General features: G+C 51.1%; 1 protein-coding gene across 1 annotated transcript in view; it reads left to right on the top strand.

The window, feature by feature from the left end:
• Positions 1-21,121, top strand: part of CAPZB (capping actin protein of muscle Z-line subunit beta) — a 141,564-nt gene that overhangs the window by 105,700 nt on the left and 14,743 nt on the right. The window contains exons 5-6 of the mRNA XM_004425651.3: positions 17,362-17,503; positions 17,889-18,005. Coding sequence (XP_004425708.1) covers positions 17,362-17,503; positions 17,889-18,005 — 259 coding nt within the window. The remainder of the gene's footprint in view (positions 1-17,361; positions 17,504-17,888; positions 18,006-21,121) is intronic.

The raw sequence follows: 21,121 nt of genomic DNA on the forward strand, positions 1-21,121 counted from the left end.
CTGTAAATATGCAGTACTACCTCAGTACACATGAAGTCATCTAGGAGAGGAGTCGGCAAACTTTTTCTGTAAAGGGCCAGATGGTAAACATTTCAGGCTTTGCAGGCTGCATATCTCTGTCACTTACTCTTTGCGTGGTTTTTGTTGTTGTTTTTACCTTTTAAAAGTCTAAAAACCACCTCCTGAGCTGTGAGGTAGGTGGGATCAGCCCTCAGGCTGTGGTTTGCCCACCGCAATCTAGGATATCGGCAAGGAGATGGAAATGAGAGAAACAAAGGCAGCTGAGCAGCTGAGACCTGGTGATGTTGCAGAAGGCTGGTGGTGGTACCCTTGGTGTAAGCATTTCAGGTCTCTGCTCTGCGGACAGTTGGGATGCTCTTCCCCTTCATAGCAGATTTGATACAACACATTCTAGGAAGAAGTTTTTTAGAAACTGCTGCGGGAGGAAAAGTGACTTCTGAGTCTGACACAAAGAGAAACAACCCCACAACATTGAGCGTGTGAATGAAATACACAAGCACAGCCCTAAGGAAACTGGAAACAAATGGGCCACAGCATTTCCTTCGCCCTGAATATATCGCTGTGTGATTCAGCTTTATCTTCGGTATCTGGCACGGGCTGGTATTTTATCTACATTATCTTTAATCCTTACAAGAACCTCTGGGGAAGACAGTTTTGTCCCTTTTATACGGACGAGGAGACTGGGGCTCCGAGAGGCTGAATGACTCAGACTAGGCCACAGGACAGAGGCAGAGAGCTAGGATTTGAGTCCATATTTGCCTGCAGTTTCCACAAATTATTGATTCTCAGAGTTAAAATAAATTTCAGTGTTTAAAGAGCTCTTCCCTCTAGAATTTTGCCCTGTTGTAGGACGTCATGCTGGGAAGTTGACTCATTGCTGTCTCGTAGTTTATTTGCAATTGTTTTTTACTATCTTCTTTTACGCAACCATTGGGAAGAAGCCAAATCCAGCTGTTAAACTAGGATTCCCAAGTGGAATCAGTTTCATGTTGTAGTGATAATGTTGGTAATAAAACGGCAGTAATGATAACAGCTGATAACAGCGGTTACTAGCCAGTGACTGGGCACACCCTGTGTTAACTGCCTCGTGGTCTTCATCTCATTCAGTCCTCACAACAGCCTGTGCGAGAGGATTACCCTCATTTTACAAGAGTTGAAAAATTGAGAGAGGTCGAGTAACTTGCCCAAGTTCATGTAGCCGGTAAGTGGTGGAACTGGGAAAGAAAGCCATCCTCATCCAACTCTAGAGTCCAGAATTTATTCATTTACTCCACCGACATTGAGGGAGCTTGCCACGAGCACTTGGCTCACTAAATACTGGGGCTGTAGGTACGGCTTTGAACACAGCATCCCAAGTCCCTGTGCTCGGGGTGCATCCAGTGTGGAGAGACAAACACTAGCGTGTCAACAAGTGCCATGATGGGTGACGGGATCGGGAGTGACTTGGCCGGGAAGGCATCTCCAGGAGGTGATGTTGGAGCTGAGGTCTGATGCCCAGAAGGGGCCAGCCCTTCTGGGGCTGGAAAAGAGCGGTTCAGGCAGAGGGGCTGTTTGTGCAGGCATCTCTAAGGCAGGGTGGCTCTTGGATTCTCCAAAGATGAGAACGAGCATGATTTCTTGTAGACTTAAACGTTCGGGTTGTCAGTTCCTGAATAAAGTGATTCAGACGCCTTGCCTTGTGCTGCCCTTTGGGGCCAGACCTGGGGAAGAGCCCCGTGTCATTTTTAACTTCTCCTTCCTTCTTTCTCCCTCCTGTCTCGCTGGTTCACGTATATAACAAACCATGTGTGGTCACTCTTAGGTGTGTGCCTTCTCTGGGGTCTTGATTGGCCTGGTATGGTGAGCATTTCCCCATTATCATTAAAAATCTTCAGAGTGATCCCTTAATCCTAACAATAACTCTGTAGGATAAGTGGGAGTGATCTCATTTACCAGATGATGAAACTGGAAGTCCTCAAGTGGTTCATCTGCTAGAAAATAGTAAGAGCTGGGTTCACATGCGAGGTCTAACTCTTTACACTGCCTTCCTGGGCAAAAGTGCACTTTTCAGGTGGTTTTTAAGCCTTAATGAGCCATATTTCTGTGTACTTCTGCATGTGCCTGCACGCTCCCCTGAAGGTGAGCTGACCTGCTGGGGGCTTGAGAGCGGTGACAGGACAGCTCTGTGCACCCAAGTGGGGGATTGAACTGGAGAAGCCCCAGACCCTGAGGCTCTGTGACAGTTTATAATGGTGGCATCCCAGCCCAGGAGATGCTGTTCTGTCCCCAGCAGCATCAGTGTGCTGCTTCAAGGGGGGAGGAGGGAGTACAGGCCTCTGGGTGGCACCCACAGAGATGGGCAGGGAGGCCGGTTCTCCCTGTGTGACAGCAGCCCCAGGCCACTGGAGGGATGGTGGTTAGAGCTGTCATTGGGGACCCAGAGTCATCAGTTTCAAACCACCCTGTGTTATCAGAGTGTGCTGAAGAACACTCTCTCCTGAGACCATATGTGAGGACAGCTAGACCACACATGATGAGCCAACCCATTTCTGGTCTAAAAATTATGAAAACCAGTCTCCTTTCTTTTCTTTTCTTTCTTTTTTTTTTTTTTAAACATCTTGGTACATTGCTCACCTCTGGAAGTTTCCGTTCTCAGAGTGCCCTGTGAGTTGCTGGCGGCCACATCAGTGATGGTGGTAGGATCCAGGGCATGAGCTCTTTCGCCGTGGTTTTGGAGCAGATGGAAATCAGCTGGGGGCTAGAAGGTCTTGTCTCTGCTTTGAGCGGCACTGGGTTTTCTAGGGACCAGATTGTTCCATGGGATGAGGGGGCAGAAGGTCATGCCTTTCTCTTTGTCTTTCATCCCTGCCCCTCCCCAGTATAGACCTCTTCCCATTGGAAGACTCACTTCCCAGTGAGTGAAGCGACAGAGCGCCTCCATGGATTCTGCCACCTGCTTACTTTCATATTGGCAAAGGTCACTGAGGGGAGGCCTCCCCCTCCCCGACACTGCATCCTGTCTGCTGGCTCAGGTTACCGAGCTGTTGCACGAGGGACCTGGTGAGAGATGCACAGAGCCTCAGGCAGACCCACCCCTGCCAGAAAGAGAGGGGGTGATTGCCAGTAGGACGGGCACCATTGTGCCCAGCAGGGCTGGGTGAGTCAGGCTGCCATTTCCCGGGCACCCCGTTCTGAACTGGAGCGTGGCCTGTGCCCCACAGATGAGGGTGAGGAACGTGAAGAACACCGTCCACTATGCAAACCCTGTCTTTAATTCCTGACCGCCCCAGATGTTTCTGAAGTCTTGGGTCCTGATGGATCGCAGACTTAGGACCGAGTTTGGCTTGTGCTCCGGCCTCTTGACCCATCACGACCTCGAATGACTGAAAGCTGCCAGACTCCAGCCACGTCAGGACTCAGAGTCCGCTTGTGGTGGGCGCTATGCTGTAGGAGCCTTCAGGGAGCTGCTTTTGTGGATCCCTGGTGGGAAGGACCCTTGCTCTGTACTGGGAAGGCCGCAATGAACTCAGCTCACACAGAGATTTATCCTCTTCATCATCTGAAGTGCTGGGGATTTCACCAAGAAATAGAAAACAAGAGACCTAAGGTGCTCTTCCTGCCACTCCCCCAACCGCTTCCTCCCGTTGGCTTATGCCTCACGGGTGAACTTGTGGGAATTTTTTGTTGTCATCCAACAAACAGGCCGACGCAGCTCTGCCAGCACCAGCAATGTGTGTGTGTGTAGCAGTGCATACAGCTTCCTGGTTCTCTTTCCTCCCTTGCTGTTGTGGACCCATTAACCTTGTTCTTGATGTTCTCCTTAAGAAGGTGAGGAGACCTCAGTGAAGGAGACCTCAGTGAGTGCACAGACTTAAGGCTGAACCGAGATCCGGACCAGGTGTCCTAGAGCCACACAGGCCTTTCCAGAGAGGGAGAGCTCACTGTCCCCAGTGTAAGCGTTCAGTCTGCCACAAGAGATATAATCTTCATTAGCATCATGAGGGAGAACCTCGGATTCTGTCCTCAGGTTCTGGGCTTTGATCCCTGCGTCTGCAAAGGCTTTGACTGTGTAGGGAATTGGAAGTAATCATCAGCACATGGAGTTGGTATGGTCAGAGTCAGGGAGCTGGGGAGGGATTGACCAGCAGGTGCTCGGCTTGTAACTCTTATGGGGTGTGGCACCCCTCTCCCCTGCCTGCACTCAGCATTTCACCGTCACGCAATAAATGTGCCACTGGTTGGGAGCTGACTCTTTCCCCAAGGTGGGCAAGAGACAAGTAGGGGCCCAGGGAGAGGAGCTGTGGGTCCTGCATGATCCCTTTGAAGCCGATCAGCTCCTGTTTTACCCCTCCTCACAGCTCCTCTGCTGCATTGTCACCCTCCCGCCCGCCAGTCCCCTCTCAGAAAATCCCAGGTTTCCTTCTTTGCCATCATCAGTGGCAGAAAGGACTCATAGCAGTAACTTTCCCCAAGGAGGATAATTGTCAAGCAACTGTTGATGGCACTGCCCGAACAACCCTGTTTTTAGATTAAAATTGTCCATTTGCTGAAAATGTTAGGAGATGAGAGGCGATTTTCCTGGAGTGCTGGGGCTGGGTGAGGCCTTTACTCTCATGGCATCTTGAACTTCCTTACTTCCCTTCCCCAAGCCCTGCCACCCTGGTCCCCAGCATCTAGGCCACTCTCCTTCTCGACCAAGCCCCAAGACGGTTTTCTGCCTCTGCTTCGTGGGCCTGGCCCAGTCCAGGAATGTCATTAGATTCTAGCCCCTGGGGAGTGGGAGAGAGGAGCAGAAAAGGCAGCTCTTGGGTGCTGGCTCATGGGATCGCTTCTTTGTTGGCAGAGTTGACTGCTTTTTTAAGCCCCAGCCTGGGAGAGTTCATCAGTCATAAAGCCTCATCGCTTGACCTAAGTCATCCGTCCTTCTTGGGAGAGACTTAGCAGTGGGCCCTCAGTGTAGGGTAGGCCCTTGAAGCTGCCAGAGAAACGTCTTGCATGTGGTGTGATCCACCAGTTGGCTGCCATGAACCCCGAGATCAGTGCTTTGATCTTCAGGTTCTCGGAGAAGACGGGAAACCTTCCCCGCTCTGGCTTTCACGTTGAGTCTCCTTCTTGCCTGTCGGCTCAGGTTCTGCCGACACCAGATGTTCTAACCGAAGGGGCTGGCACTGCTTTCTTCCAAAGATGATTATTCCCATCTGTGCCAGACATCTTGTACTGTGCTCTGCGATCCTTGGCTCTTGGCTTGCAGAAGATAATACCTTGAAACATGCGGTTGCAATTTATTGGCCTTATAAGTTAATTTTAGTGGGTGTGCAATTGATTGAAATCAAAGCTTAATGAAGGCCAGAGTCGGGGGGGGGGGGTGAAGGAGCAGGGTGGGAAGGCATTTTGTGTTCTTCCTTGCTTCGGGTCTGAGATAATCTTCAAAAGCTTTAATTAGCTTTTCTAATCAGCCCTTCTTGTCTGGAAGAGGTTTACAGAGTGAAACAAGGCTGGAGTCCCTGTGGCAGTCCCAGAAGCCCACAAGCCTCTCCGGGAGCAGCCAGGGTGATTGGCCGATGGGCCTTCCCTGGCTCCCTGCCTCCTCTCCCCTTTCTGGGGCCACATTAGAATTTGGTTGTTTCCGCACCTTCCTTCCATTCTCCGTCCCTCTGTCATTTGACATTTGAGTAACGCTGGCCTGGGAAGGGCAGGGCATCCATATTAATGTGTGAAAAAAGTTCCCTGCCTTGGTTTCCTGGGTCCCTGAAACCGTATGTTCCCTGCTGCCTTCCCAGACTGTGGGCCCGGTGCTCCTAGGTGTTACCCCTTCCTTGGACATGAGCATTGGGCCTGGGGAATTTTGGTGTTTCAGTCCTGGTGGGAATTGTAGAAGGCAACGGGAGATTTTCTGATGAAGTTGCAGAAGTAGGGGAGCAGGTAACTGATGGTGGGCGGCGCTGTCTGGGCAGGAGGTACAGACACCTCCCATAGAGGTCTCTGACCCCACCGTTGTGTCAAGGGCAAGCTGCAGGATGGGGAGGAGCTGGGCTGTGAAAGAGACCTGGACTCGATTCTCTCTTCTGTCCTTAGTCGCAGACTGCCTTTGGACAAGTAAGTAAACTCTCTGAGCCCCTGTTTCCTTATCTTTTGGAAAGGTGCTGCTGCCCATCTTGTGGGTTGAGGGGGCCTTCAGTGAGGTGCTGTTAGTAAGGCTCCCCTCGCACTGACTCGTCCTGTCCACTCGGTGACCTTCACACTGTCAGTATAATAGGATGATTCTAATTTTGCGGCACTTATCTGGTGGATGTCTTATATTCTGTCCATTTGTGGGTGTGGGGCTGTTTGGGTGTGGACGTGGCGAGGTAGCAGGCTGTGATGATGCTGGCCACGTAAGAAGGCTGTGGGTTCTGGTCAGGGCTCTGCCACCAGCCCATAGTGAGACCTCAAGTAAATCTCTGTCTCAAAAATGGAGTGAAGGGAAGGGCCGGCCTGGTGGCGTAGCGGTTAAGTTCACGCAGTCTGCTTCGGCGGCCCGGGTTCGGAGCCTGGGCGCACACTGATGCACCGCTTGTCAAGCCATGTTGTGGCTTGAACCCTGGACCATTTGGTTTGGCACATCTACCCTCACTCCCTGCTCCTTCACATAGGTCTGAGTGGCTCACGATGCATAAACCTTTTTCCCCTTGCCCAGAGGTGTAGGGCCTCTTCCCAGATTTAAGGGTCTCCAGAAGGATCCTGCCACAGGGGCAGCAGGTAAAGACAGGGGAGTCTTGTCTGGCTTTCAGCTTGTCAGCAGCGTAATTATTATTTGGGTTTTCACATACATTATTTGTATCTTCAGCCATGCATACAGAGGGCCTCTGAGAACCTGCCCTGCCTGCTGTGGGACTCCAGCTTGCCACAGCTTTGGGCTCGTGTGAAAGTGCTAGGAGCAGTTAATGGGGAAACCCAAGGTCTCCTCAGTTGTGCTGTTTTAATTGAATAGGGAGATGCATCGAGAGAAGCCCTGTCAGCTCTCTGGAGGGGTTGAGTTGAGTCTATGAGTCTGCATCCTGCTCTCAGGATGAGTGTCAGCTCTCTTGTGACCACAACTCTTAAGCAGGAGTGTCAGCTTAGTGTCTAGAGCCCCTAAAGAGTGGATCTGGACAAGATGCACGTGGCCTCTCAGCCCGGAGGCCAGTGAGGGAGCGTCCACTGCAGGTCCCCTTTGTCTGGCATCCTAGGGCTGCAGTCCAGGGTTGGGGTTGCCTTGGCGTGTACTGTCTGATTTTCGTCTGCTAAAAGAAAGTTAAATGTAAAACAGGAGTGTGCGGAAAACAAATTCGTTTACAAACATGATCCCCCGAGTTAGCGTCAGGGATCTGATTCCTCCAGAATTCTTCCGTTCTTGTAACCATATGGCACACAGTCACGCCTTGGGTTATGCAGTTCCACGTGTTGGGATGAAGACACCATCTGGAAGCAAAGGACCAGCTCCCTCCAGTGGTCAAGCTCCTCTGTCTTGCCAGAGACCCTGTGCGCCCTGGCTGAGCCGCTTTCCAGGCTCCTAGCAGATCCCTCTTTTCTGGGAAGCTGTTTAGTGGAAGTATCAAGGATGAGTGGTCTAACAGAGGTTCAGCCAGCAGGCCTCAGCTGCCTCACTGAGGTGGAGGACCCCCCTTTCCAGAATTTCCTGTGCAGGTTGCTCAGTGATGTGCCCCGAGTCCTGGCCACTCACTGTATCCTCCTTTCCTTCTCTGACTTCCTCCTCCACCTGGAGGTGGCATTGTGTACAGTGGCATGGTTGCAGGTCTATTTAACTTACCTGAACTCAACCTCACAGGTGAACCAGGGCCCCCTGAGGCCCGGTCTGGCCACCTGCACCACATGTGGTACCCCCTCCCACATGAGGCCAGCCAGACCCCAGGTCCCATCCCAGCTCCCCCCTTCCCTTTCCAGCTGTGTGAGTCAGGCATTTTCCTTTCTCTCTCTGGGTTTCAGTTTTCCTAACTGTAAGATAATGTGTGCAAAGCCCCTGACACAGAATGGGGTCTCAAAAATGGCAGCTCTTGGACAGTGGTGATGGCTTTGAAACTCCAGAAGGCCTCGACCGTCAGCATTCTCATGAGGTGGGCTGAGTGGGGCAGCAGTATTTCCACGGGGAGTCCAGAGGGGCAGGAGATGGCCGGGCGTGCTGAGTGCGGCGGTTTGGTCAGGTCCCAGAGCCAGGTTGGCGGCCCCTGCAGCGGCTCCATTGTTTCCATAGAGGCTTCATTATTTCTCTTCAAGTGAAAAAAAAGAAAAGCCTTGTAAAGAGAGGCTGTAAAGTGTGGCAGCCGCAGTCCAGATGTGCACTTCTAAGTGCAACTGGCATTAAAGTCACACATGCCTAAGCTGATCGGTATGTGTGCTCGGGGGATGCTGCACCTGTGTGTCCTAGAAGGAGTTTCCGCAGAATACCTGTCCCGTGTCCACAGGCAGACTCATGGACACTTTTCGCAAGCCGTGGTGAAAACAGCTGGTTTCAACACATAGACGAGGGCCATTGGGTTTCAGTGGCAAATCTGGATGTGGCCAGCCCAAAGCCAAGTGTTGATCTTTCTCCATTTTGTGCGGAGGCAACTCCAGCCCCGGGGCTGTGCTTACAGAGCAAGCAGGACCTTGCTTTGTGGAGGTTCAGGACATGTCAGGGCTAGGAGAAGAAGGGAGATCTGCCTTCTCAGCCCAGAGAGAAGGAGCCCTAGGAAAACGAGAAGCCCCCAGTGGCTGCGTGCCTGCTCTGTGCCAGGCTCCGCGGCCAGCACTGCCGGTCCACTGTTTCCTGTGTGCTTCCTGGTGCCTCCAGGAGGTGGTTTCCAGGTACACCCTCAAGGGAGGCTGGTACCCACTGGGGAGGAGAACCCCCATTCCCAGCCCCTCGTAGTTGTGGCCGTCAGCCTGCCTTCTGCAGCTCCTGTGGACGTTCCAGAAGCTGTACCCATTGGGCAGCACGCACCACCTCCTGTTGGACAGGGGATACGCTTAGCTTCCTGATGGTGACTGGTTGGGAACCAACGAAAAAGGAATGTCGGTCTGCACTGCCAAGGAGGCCAGGTTTTAGATGCCTCTCCAAGCAAATTGAAGATTTTTCTTTTTTCCTAAGATGGAATTGAATTGTTCCCACCAGGTGCCTTTTTATGTTGTAAGGATGTTAAGGATGATCAGAAAAACAGCTACTGCTGGTAGCTGGGGGTTTTATTTTCTTTTTAGGCTGAGAGGAAACAAAAAGGTATTGTTTGGGGTCGGAATCTCAGCTGCTGGTGGAATGGCTCTGCCTCTGGGTTTTATTCTCCCTGTCTTTGCCATAAAATCAGTCAAGCATGGGAGTTTCTGTTTGAATGAGTGCCCAAATGACCTCCTCTTCACTGTCATGATGGAGCGCCAGTTACAATCAAGAGTGGCCCTCATGGCCATTTGTCCCAGGTCTTGCTGCTGCTGTCTATTGAGATCTCAGAAGCAGAACAGACCATATATGTGACAGAAGGACACAGAGCGGGAGAAGAAAGAATCTCGTGGAACCTTACAGCTTTGCACCTTTTAAGGGCCACTGTTGCTAGCCAGGCACTAGATAATAGAGGGATTCCACTTTTTTTTTTTTTTTTTTTTTAAAGTTACTATTTTATTTTTTATAAAGTTCTTTTTTTTTTTTTAAATTTTTTTTTCCCCCACAAAGCCCCAGTAGGTAGTTGTATGTCATAGCTGCACATCATTCTAGTTGTTGTATGTGGGACGTGGCCTCAGCATGGCCGGACAAGCGGTGCGTCGGTGCGCGCCCGGGATCCGAACCCGGGCCGCCAGCAGCGGAGCACACGCACTTAACCGCTAAGCCACGGGGCCGGCCCGATTCCACTTGTTTTAATTGCACTGACATTTAAACAATTTTTTTTTTGGTGAGGAAGATTGGCCATGAGCTAACATCCGTTGCCAATTTTCCTCTTTTTGCTGAGGAAGATTGTCCCTGAGCTAACATCTGTGCCCATCTTCCTCTATTTTGTATATGGGATGCCACCGCAGCATGGCTTGATGAATGGTGCATAGGTCCACACCCGGGATCTGAACCTGCAAACCCCGGGCCGCTGAAGCGGAGCACGCGAACTTAACCACTACGCCACCGGGCCAGCTCTAAACAATTTTTAGTCTGACCTCTTCATCTGGCGTTTCAGCCAGGCCCACCTTGTGTGTTCCCTTCTGTCTCTCTCTCACACACCCTAACAGTCCCTTCGACTCCAGTCCGAGTGGAGGCCGAGGGCATTCCCATCTTGGTACTGGCCCCCAACTTAAAAGAAGTGTCCAGACCATAGCCATCCTTCCAAGCTGACATCAGTTTCTCCACAGAAGCCTCACTCCAGCCTACAGTACTCTTTCTAGAGTCTTGGAATTCTGTAGTTAGAGTCCTGGTCCACACAGTTTGGAACTCGGTTGTATACTCATTTGGATTGCATCCACTTTGACATATATTCCCACATGGAAAAACCTCCAGGGGAGGGTGGCTTGGATAGTGGGATACAGATGACGACAGATTCAAAATCCTAAAAGATATGTTGAATGGTGAAGCCATGTCTGGGAGAATTAAATATAACAGACTTGAGTGGAAAGTGGTATTCTTGGGGCCAGTATACCAAGTTCTCACAAGTATAGGATGTGGGAGACAGTTTCATTTGTCTGAGATGACTGCAAGCTCGGTGTGTGTCAGTGTGAGGGAGGTGTGATTGCCGAGAGAGCTGATTCGGTCTTGAGCTCCTTGGTGGAGAGCTAGCCCCTTCTCCCAGAGATGTGCCGTCTCTACTCTGCGTTGGTGAACACGTAGTCGGGGCGCTGATTTCTGCTCTCGAGCTCTTACAGAGGAGGATAACCAACATACGGGGACTTGAAATCATGTCTAATGAGGATAATATAACGACAGGAAGGCCAGAAAAGAGAAATCTTGGGGGTTATGTAAGCTATCTTTCGATATTTAAAAGAACTACATGAGGTAAAAGGGCATTAAATTCTTATTTTCTGTGGTTCTGCAAGGCAGTAGGTAGAAGTGTTCACCCAGGTCCGGTGAGAACTATTTGAATTGTTCAAAACAGAAGTGTTTGCCTTAGGAAGGTAGTAAGTTCCCTCTCACTGGTGGTGTGTAAGCAGAGTTTTGACCAACTTGATTAAGACGTTAGGATTGGTGCTGTGGTGCTGCGTCTGCCTTGTACAGGCCCTGATGCAGCCATCACATCCTGGAGTCTCAGAGCTGGGAGAGACCTAGTGGGCCTCTGATCCAGCTCTCTCATTTTACAAATGGGAAAACAGTCTTTGGCACCACATGGGTGCCAAATAAGTGTTCCTTGACTTTATTTAATGAAGCTGACTGTAGAAGAAAGCCCCCGCATGCTCCAGCATCTAGGGGGCTTACCTTGTAGTGCCCGCCTGACTTGTCTGGCTTTAGAGGCGACTGCCTGTGCCTCAGCATTACAGAGGTCTTGGCCAGAGGTCCAAGTCTACTTGAGCCTCCTGGGTCGGTCCCGTGAAGGCGGCCCAGCCCCTGATGGCTAAAAGACCACATCTGAGTGAACTCAAGAAAGGCCTGCTCCCAGCAGACCCCACCTGGCTTTGGTTCTTTGCAAGAGGTCATGGCATGTGACTCATTACCTGTGGGGGGCCCCATATTAGAACCGTGAATCCGGCCATTCTCCTGGGAGGCGATTTGAAAGGAAGGAGTAAAGGCCAGCTTCAGAGTCCCTTCCAGGCCCATTTTCCCTGTTGCGTTTGTAGCCCAGTCTTGGCTAAGACGGAATTGGGTAATTCACAGTCACAGCTCAGATTCCTGAGACAAGTTTCCATCCTAGGTCTCCACGCATACCTCAGCTTCAAACACTCCATAAAGCTTTGGGAGCCGAAATATTTTCTTTCTTTCCTTCTTTTGTGAAGTAGGTCATTTTGAGTGTGAAGTATTATGCTTTCCCATTTTTATCCTTCTCCCCAGAAGTCCTGTGGTTGAAGGTTATGGACACAGAATCTGTATATGTGACTGTGACATTATTCAAGTGGAAGAGTGATTTTCAGGGAGAAATGACATAGAACTCGGAGAAGAAAAGAATTACTGGCACATTAGGCTTTTCTTGTGTGTGTGTGTGTGAGGAGGACCAGCCCTGAGCTAACGTCCGATGTCAGTCCTCCTTTTTTTTGCTAAGGAAGACTGGCCCTGGGCTAACATCCGTGCCCATCTTCCTCTACTTTATATGGGACGCCACCACAGCATGGCCTGACAAGCAGTGCGTCGGTGCGTGCCCGGGATCTGAACCGGCGAACCCCGGGCCGCCGCAGCAGAGCGCGCACGCCTAACCGCTTGCGCCACTGGGCTGGCCCTGACACGTTAGGCTTTTAATTGATCCAAGTTCAGGGATCTAAAGTTGACCAGATGCTTAATTATAATTGACTGTGCTGATAAATAGCCAGCCCCATCTGAGGGTCTTGCCTTTTGCTCCTTGGTCACCCAGCACAGAGGTGTCCTCTGGTGACGCGACCTTTGGAGTTTATGAAACCTGTATCTGCCTGTTGTAGTCAACACACTGTTTTTCAAATGGCCACCCAAAGTGGCCCCGTCTCCTTAGTCCCAGCTGTCTGAATTCTTGGCAGTTCTGTTTGCCTTAGAAGATGTTGGTCTTTCCTGGGAAAGTCTTGAAAGCCACCAGGACTGTTTGTGGAACCAGTGGTGCTCTGTTGCAGGAGTTCGCTCCCCCGTGGACACCAGCACAGTGCTGTGCTCCGGGTCCTGGGTTGCTCCGTCATTTCACCCACTCCTGCTGTCCTGGAGCTTCCAGCAGCTTCAGCACTTCACGGTTCACGACTTTCCAAGGTGGTTTCTCCAGTCTCCCCGCAGATTGTCCCTGTGTCATCGGGCTAACAGATCATTCACCCTCCTCGCCGCGTGAGTTTATTTCAGGCCTAAGAACAGCCCCTGCTTTCACCTTGGAGCTTCCACATTTTACAGATGTTCTTCCAGCTGCCCCCCGACCAGAGACCTCACTGCAGGAATCCTCTGGGCCTTCCGTCTTCAGCCCAGATCAGCTGAGCCGTGGCAGTCGGTGCTGGGCCTGTCCTTCTCCCTCCGTCCCTCCCTGGAGAGCTGGGGATTTTGAAATGATCGAGCGCGGGCAGAGCCCAGGGCAGGGCCGGGTTCATTCCTCCGCAGCCCGCTCTCGGCGCTGGGCCGCATTTGATCGTTCATTCACACTGATGTGTGAGCCCCGAGAGCGAGGCACTGGTGATGGTGGAGCCACCTTATTGAAATAGCATGTTAGCATTTAAACAATATTAATACTATTTGACTCATTAAATATACAAAGGCCAGTTAAAGTGCTTCCATGTGTGCGCTGTTAGTTCTGGCGGGTGACGCCTCAGATGGCTTTATGTGGTTTCAGACAACATTTTAGCACATTCTTAAAATGCCCACAAAAGCCTTTATGTAAAAACTCATAAATGTGAACCACATAAAAATTATTTTTTTTCCTGTTTCATGTCATTATGATCAAAGTACAGTAGGTAAGAATAAATTTTCAAAAACTTGTTGAGGTCCCTCTTTAATGCTTCACGCGCAGAGCACAGCCGTAAACCATGTGATGGGGGCTATCTGTGTGCCCCGCAGTCGCCTTGCCACTGGCCAGGCACACGGCGGTCCTGACGGCGCTTGTGCACATGGCGGTCCTGACGGCACTTGCCAGAGAGGCTGGTGTGTCTGGGAGGTTCTGTAATGGCCCTTTCTAATCACTCAGGCCTCTGCTCCCTTTGTCTTGGAACATCAGGTTGAGACTTGCGGCCCCTCAAGTCCCTGGAGATCCCTTTTGGTGAATGGAATGCAAGTTCATTCTTGAATGGTTGTGGTGTTGGGGCGTACCTGTGGAGGCCAAGCTTCAGCACGTCCGCCTCACCTCGAGAGGAAACGCCCTGGTGGAGGAGGGAGCAGATCCGGTGAGATCAGCCATGTCCTCGGACTCTGCTGCTGTCATCTCTCTATTATAAGTCAAATTGACTGTAAATTAGGATGCTGCCCAATGGAAGACTGTCCAGCTATTAAAAACAATTATGGAGATCATGTGGCTCCATGGAAAAGTGCTAATGATTCCCTGCCAATTGAAAAACGCCCAGCTCAACACAGAACCATTGCTGTGCTTATAGTTCTATAAAAATTATGCCTCTGGACAAAGACTGGAAGGGAATTTGGAAAAATCAGATTTATGGGAAAAGTCGATGTATGATATCGTGGGCTAATTTTTAAATTTCCTTTTTTTATAACGTTCTTGCAATAAATTTTTTAATTTTGGAGAAAAGACTAGTATTCCACATGGAGATCAGAACTGAGCTTGCGTTTTTACCTCCTTTCTCTCCACCGTTTTGAAACTTGGGGCCCAGTCAGTGTGGCCCGCAGAGGAAGCTGAGGCTGCCAGGGAGAAGCTGCCCAGAGCGGGAGCCGGTCCAGGGCTGCGACGTTGCAGTGGAAATGGCCAGTTCCACCTTATAAAGCATTAATACCGTTGTTTTATTTTTCTAGAAAACAAATCTCAGGGATGGGACTGAGGGGGCTCAGCCTGGGCCACCTGGTGCTTTTGAATGGGTCGCCTGGTGGTGGTGACAAGAGCTGTGAAGCCCCCAGGATTTCTCCTGGATCCCTTCCAGGGCAGCCTGACCTGCTCTCTGCGGTGTTCCAGCACCCAGAGGGCGGCGAGCCTTTGACAGGAAGAACACCGCGCTCTGGTTTGGGGAGACACAGGAGGATCGGGGCCACAGCTGTGAGGGGGCGGAAGGGTGGAAACGCCTGCCGGGCCTCAAGCCTTCGTTCCAGGATGGCCAACGGAAAGGAGGAATTACTGGCCCATCCTTTCTGCCGGCACAAGAAAAGCCACGGTTTTTAAAGCTGGTGTTTTTTTCCTTTTGATGTGGGGCTGCTCTCCTCCAAGCAGACTAAAAGGCGGGACTGTGTTAGAGCCCAGCCGTCTGTCACCAGCAGGACGGGTCTGCGTGGGTCTGCTGTGGCTGCTCTTTCCTCAGTAGTGTTGCTGTGCCTCCTGGTGACCTGTGAGCCGAGGGAGTCACCAAAATCCAGGAGAACAAGCTGCAAAGGCCCCTGGAGTCCCTGCTGCAAGCTCCCCTGAGCACTGCAGGGGCTCTGGTCTGGAGGTGACAGATGCATCCCCACATGTCCCAGGAGCCTTCCGGGACCGCCTGTGTGTGCCCAGCTCCCTGCAGGGCCGGTCCAGACCAGGATGGCCCTACGGAGGGAGGTGGGGCCTCGGGTCCTACACCAAAAGGCTTACCTGTTTCTCTGCTCCTGCCCAGGGAGGTGGGGTTGGAGAGAGATTTGGAGAATAGAAAGAGCCTTCCTGAGTGGGGTCCCTAAGTGCCCAGTGTTGGCTGACTTCCTGGACGTCCCCTAGGATGGCACTGAGCTCCAGGCCCCGCAGGTGTGTCAGCTCACTCACTGTGCTTTTCCTCTCGCAGTACTTCCCTCTGCTGCACGTACCTGGAGCGAAACCCCTCTCCGCCTCCCTTGTTGACTGACCTTTAGCTCTGGGCCTGACACGTCTGTCCAGCAGTTCCTCACTGAGTGTCTCCTGTGTTAATCTGGCAGGCCTGCCCTGCCCCCCCAGGGACTTGCCAGGGGAGGCAGAGCTGTGACTTTCATGACAACTTAATCACAGTGGACAGTGTGGACAGAGAAGTGGGGATGGGGTGTGGTGGCAGTGGCAGTGGGCTGGCCCGTCTGCCTGAGGAACCGTGGCGGGGAGGGAGCGAGGGTAGCAGACCTTGGTGTGGGCCTGTGCGGGTCAGAGCGAGGGGACAGGACGGCTGGGCCCCTGCAGCTCACGGGCACGTGCGGGAGGAAGGGCTGCTGCCTTGTCTGATCCTCTCGGCTACACTCTGGCATAGAGCTCATACTGACCTTTGTACAAACACTTTTTAGTTTGAAATAATTTCAGATTTACAGTAAAATTACCCCCAAAAAAAGGGTACAAAGAATTCTTCTATACCCCACATCCATATTCTCTAAATATTCATATGTACCGTGTATATTGTTTATCATATACCAGCTTTATTGAGGTATAATTGATAGCTGTGTTTATTTTTAGTACTTGTTTTTGTTATTAAAATTAGTAATAATCATTTGTCAGGTGTCTTATTTTCCTATATTGTTTTTGTCTCTCAGCAATCCATAAAGTAGATGTTATTGTCCCTGTTTTATAAAGGAACTAAGGCCCGCTTCACACAGCTGGCACCTGGTAGCCTTAATAAATGGTCGTCACATGGATAGATGCGTGAACGTAGCTGGTGACTGGAGGGGCTGGTCCTGGGGACCTGGCCTCCCACGCCCACGTTGGCTGCGGTGCCTGCCCGGCCGCTCACGTTGAGGTTGTGGTCGCAGGTGGCGCCACCCCCTGAGCGAGCCCCAGAGGGTGCCTGCACCTTGGGTCTGGGGGTTAATTGGGGTCAGAGAGGCCCCGGACTTTCTGGTAAAGAATGTGCTGGCCAGCGGAGACGAGGTTTCTGCAGTGTCTTAGTTGGTTGTCAGCAGGAGTCGAGGTACTGCGCGTCAGCTGATGCCCTACCTTTGCTTCCGAGCTCCTCGGGTCGCTGCTCACAGCGACCTAACTCCGTCAGCTGCTGGCTGGGGTTCCTTGGATTTGGGATCCTAGCCTGATTTCCTGTTCTCCTCTGCTCTCTTCTTTCCCTCTTGCATTTGATCCTGATCAGGAGTTTTTCCATATTGATTCAGACCCGAGGAGGAAGCTGGCGTCCCAAGGCCACCCCGAGCTCAGGCCTTCATCTCTGGCTAGGGTTTTGCGGCAACAGTGTTGCTCTGAAAGAAGCCCTGGTGTGCCTGGGCTCTGGAGGGTTCTGGGTGGGCAGGAGTTTGTTGCTCTAGTTTTTTCTCTTTATCTCCCCTGTAAAACAGCCATCCCAAAAGATAGCAATATTGAACAAGAACAATACTCAATAGCAATGACCCCCACTGAGTACGTATTACACATCACACACTTTGCTAGATCCTTCCTCTGGGAGGAATCTGAAGCCCAGAGAACTTTAGTAAGCTTGCCAAAGATCACGAAGCTAGAGGAAGTGGCAGAGCTCAAACTCAGATTTGTCTTTAGGACTCCTAAGCCCGTGTTCTTTCTGCAACCCCACAAAGGATGCTACACACCCTCCCTTGAGCAACTGATCATCACAACACTTTCAAGATCAACCCTGGAACCATTGCAGGGAGGGTCCTGAATCCCAGGCAAACATTTAGATGAATCTTTGCTGAATGGCCACCCCTGGGATCTGGGCTGATGATCTATAATTTGATGGGCTTAACATCTAATGGGCATGTGGGCCTGTTTCCTGCAGGTATTTTGAAGGCGGCGTCTCATCTGTCTACCTCTGGGATCTGGATCATGGCTTTGCTGGAGTGATCCTCATAAAGAAGGCTGGAGATGGATCAAAGAAGATCAAAGGCTGCTGGGATTCCATCCACGTGGTGGAAGTGCAGGTACAGCAGCCGCAGCAGCTGGTGGCCGGGCCTGAGTGCAGGTGCTATGCCAACCAGTGCAGCCCCGTTCTGTAGCAGATGCTTCTTAGAGGGGGGAATACTGTGATATATAAATCCCTGCTAATTCCTAAAAATGCCCTGAAGCCATTGGATAAAGATAAGTCAAGATCACAGTAGTCACTGATAATAAAGATCCTAGAAGAACTGAATACACATGATTGCAGATTCAGTCCCTTTAAAAACCAGTTGGGATTTTATAAGAAAATTGGTGTGGTCGTGTCTTAAGAAGGGACACGTTAGAATGCCCCTGAATTCAGGGGGCCGCTTCAGGCTCTCCGCAGCTCGGGGTTGCTCCCAAGGTTCTGATCTCTGTCTCATCCCCCAGGAGAAGTCCAGTGGTCGCACAGCCCATTACAAGCTGACCTCCACGGTGATGCTATGGCTGCAAACCAACAAGTCTGGCTCCGGCACCATGAACCTTGGAGGCAGCCTCACCAGACAGGTAGGGTTGCCAGTGCTCCCTCTGCCAGCAGCAGAGCTGACGGACGCCGAGATGCATGAGCGGTTGCCCCCACGGAGGGGGGCTGGGGCAGCTCTGTGCCGGACGTGGTCTCCCCCCAGGCCTCTTGGGGATTCGTGAGATTCAGCCATGGGAGGTTTTGTCTTTGGGTCAAGGTGTTTTCGTTAAAATGCTCCTGTGATGTTTAGGACATACTGCTGATGACATTTGAGACCAAATTAATTTCTCAGTTATGACTTAGATCATCAATTAGGACTTTTGGTTGCAAGTGACAGAGGTAAACTCTGACTTATGCAAAAATGAAAATGAGTCAGCTCACGTAACTGAGAAGTTCAGACTTCGTTCAGCATGGCTGGGCTAGTCTAGGACACAAATGATGTTGTCACGACTCTGTATCTCCATGTGATGGCTCTTGGCAGCCTCTAGCTTACTGCTTACCTCTGGCAGTCCTGGGGGAAAGAGCTTCTCTTTTAAAATAGGTCTCCCATAACCCCAGAAATGTCTCACTGGTCTGGATTGGGTTACTTGTCCATCACAGAATCATTTCCTGAGGCCAGAGGGAATGAAATAGTCTGGCCAGACTTAGGTCTTATGACCCATGGTGGGGTAGGTGGAAAGGGGTGTTGATTTCCTAGAGCAATATCTGGCTGCTTTTTCACAGTAGAGGGAGGAATAGACACGAGCAGGCAGCAGGCATTGGACACAGGTGGAGAGGTGCTTTCTGCAGAGAGAACTGATGGACATATCTTGCAGGTGAGGGTAAAGTGACACCAGAGCCAGAGGGTCGGCCTAGATGGTTGGTAACAGGCTGCCAGAAGAAGAGGCTAAAATAAAAGCGAAGAGGATGCAGAGAGGGAGTGTCTCCTTTAAACATCTCAGTGGGTTTACATGCCCCGCCATGCAGGTGCCCAGTAGTGACTGGTGACCAGCAAGCACTGTGGCAAGCTTGCTCTCTACTCTGCTCTGGCTCCCCACACAGCCGAGCTCCAAAGACGGAACTGAGTGCCATTCGCTGGAATCCTCCGGTGTAGGCCCAAGCAGAGTACTTGTCAAAAGTCAAAGCACTCCTTCAGCTCGTAAAGAGACAGTGAGTACATTTGGCCAAAGCAGTCAGAAGGCTGCCTGAGTCACGAGATCCTGACAAATTGGGCGAGTTCAGGAGTTACCTCCGACCCTGACAGGACTTGGGTAGGACCAGGGAGCTTGCTGCTTTGAGAGATAGCCCGTTCCTTTTCTGTCAACCTCCATAAGAAGATGGCATCCAGAATAGATCCCGTCCTCCAGAACGTGCCCAGGATTGCCTTGCCTGGCACTTCACAAGCGTGCACTTGACTGAACGGTCACTCGCTGGCACCCCCACCCGCATCTGTTTTTCGCATGAGCCACTGAGGGTCTGGGGAATTCCCATTCTGTTCTTGTCTATCGATCTTTTTTTAAATGAGATTTTACATTTGTCCTCACATTTTGTTTTTGCTCATTCTGCCCGTGACAGTAATGTCGAATCTTGGTTTCTGTCATCAAGGCATTAGCTGTTTCTTCTGGCTTTGTTACTTACACATTTACTAAGATGACATTAGTATTATTATTAGCTCAAGGCCAAGTTCAGAGCCCTCCAGCATGGCTACCAGAGACATCCTTAGAGGGAGGCATCAGTCTGATAATCATCTTTCTGAGGGTACTTTTCTTTAGAGTGAGCTTGTTAGCCAGCTGTAAACCCACTGTCTAAGTCGGGCTTCACATTTCTGGATAAATGCCCTTTGAACTGTCTGTAGTGTTTCAGCACCTGCCGTTTCCCGGCTGGTTTCCTGCCTCAGTAGGACCAGGTGGCTGCAGGCTGGGCCATGGTTTTCTTTTCCTCACCCTCATCAAGGCTCACCGTGTCTCCGTACCTCAGGCTGTTGTGTGCTGTGAGAAGCAGTGCTTTGCTCCATTTCCCATCTTTGTGGTCATGAACAGCCCGTCAGGCAGGTCGCTCTCTGAGCCTCTCCTCTGCAGCTCAAGAGGATCTGTGCCTTGCTGCTCACAGCCTAGTCTGGGACCAGCATCAGCATCACGAAAGAGCTTGTCAGAAATGCAGAAATCTTGGACCCTACCCAGACCTGCCAAATCAGGATCTAAATGTAACAAAATTCTCTAGGTAATATGTGCACATTAAATTTGACAAGTGCTACTGTGTACCTTTCTCTCCCTATTTTTGCTTAGGTATCATTAGCAACCATCTCCAAGATGTCTCTTCCAGGTGTATCTGAGGTGAACTGGGAGCTTGAACTGGAAGGCGCAGCCTCCCCACAAGCAGATTTGTCCTCAGTTCTACTTGAGATGCTACTTTAAGCGTCTAAGCAGGTTTAAGACTCTTGTTTAAGGGGTCATGTTGAGGACCCTTGACAGCCCCTCCCAAGGAAAGGCCTTAACCTTGTGCCAGTGCAGTGCGGTGGGGTGTCTTTGTGGAAAGGGAAGAGAAAATACAGACCATGTCACACGTGGCCTCAGGGAAGTCATGGCAGTATCGGCAGAAGAGCAGCCTCCGTGAGAAGCCCCTCAGGAGGGAGTCTTCTTCCGCGAAGATCGCCTTCCCCATTCCCATTCCAGTAGTGCCTGACTTGATGAGGATTCCTTTTAACGTCAAAAACGTTTTCTCAATAAGATGATAATTATACTTTTAATAGCCATTGCTAGCAAAAATATATGGCAGAAAGGATACATTTAGTAACTCTTTTAAGTGAATTTGTATTCTAGTCACAAAAGCATCTCCATGCATTTGAAAAAGGTCGTGCAAGTGTGTAGTCGGCTAATGTGCTTGGGATGCATGTCAGAGCCTAGACTCCTCATGCAAGACCTCCACGACCTCTGTGCGTCAGAGGGACCTGAAGCCAGAAGGGATCTTGGGGGTCCCTTTCTCTGGCCTCTGAGCAGGGCTGTCCCCACACCATCCCAGAACCAAGGCTAGTGTTCAGTGGGGCAGAGCCCGTCTTTTTGGGTGGAAATGGGCCGTTGTCTTCCAGGAGCCATTGACCGGGGAAGGGCAGCCGAACCCCCAGGCAGCTAGCTCTACCACAGCCTGCCTCCCCCACACCCTGCCACCTGGGGAATGGTGGAAA

This window comes from Ceratotherium simum, chromosome 22 (genome assembly GCF_057802395.1).
Source record: "Ceratotherium simum simum isolate JZ-2026a chromosome 22, ASM5780239v1, whole genome shotgun sequence".
NCBI lineage: Eukaryota > Metazoa > Chordata > Mammalia > Perissodactyla > Rhinocerotidae > Ceratotherium > Ceratotherium simum.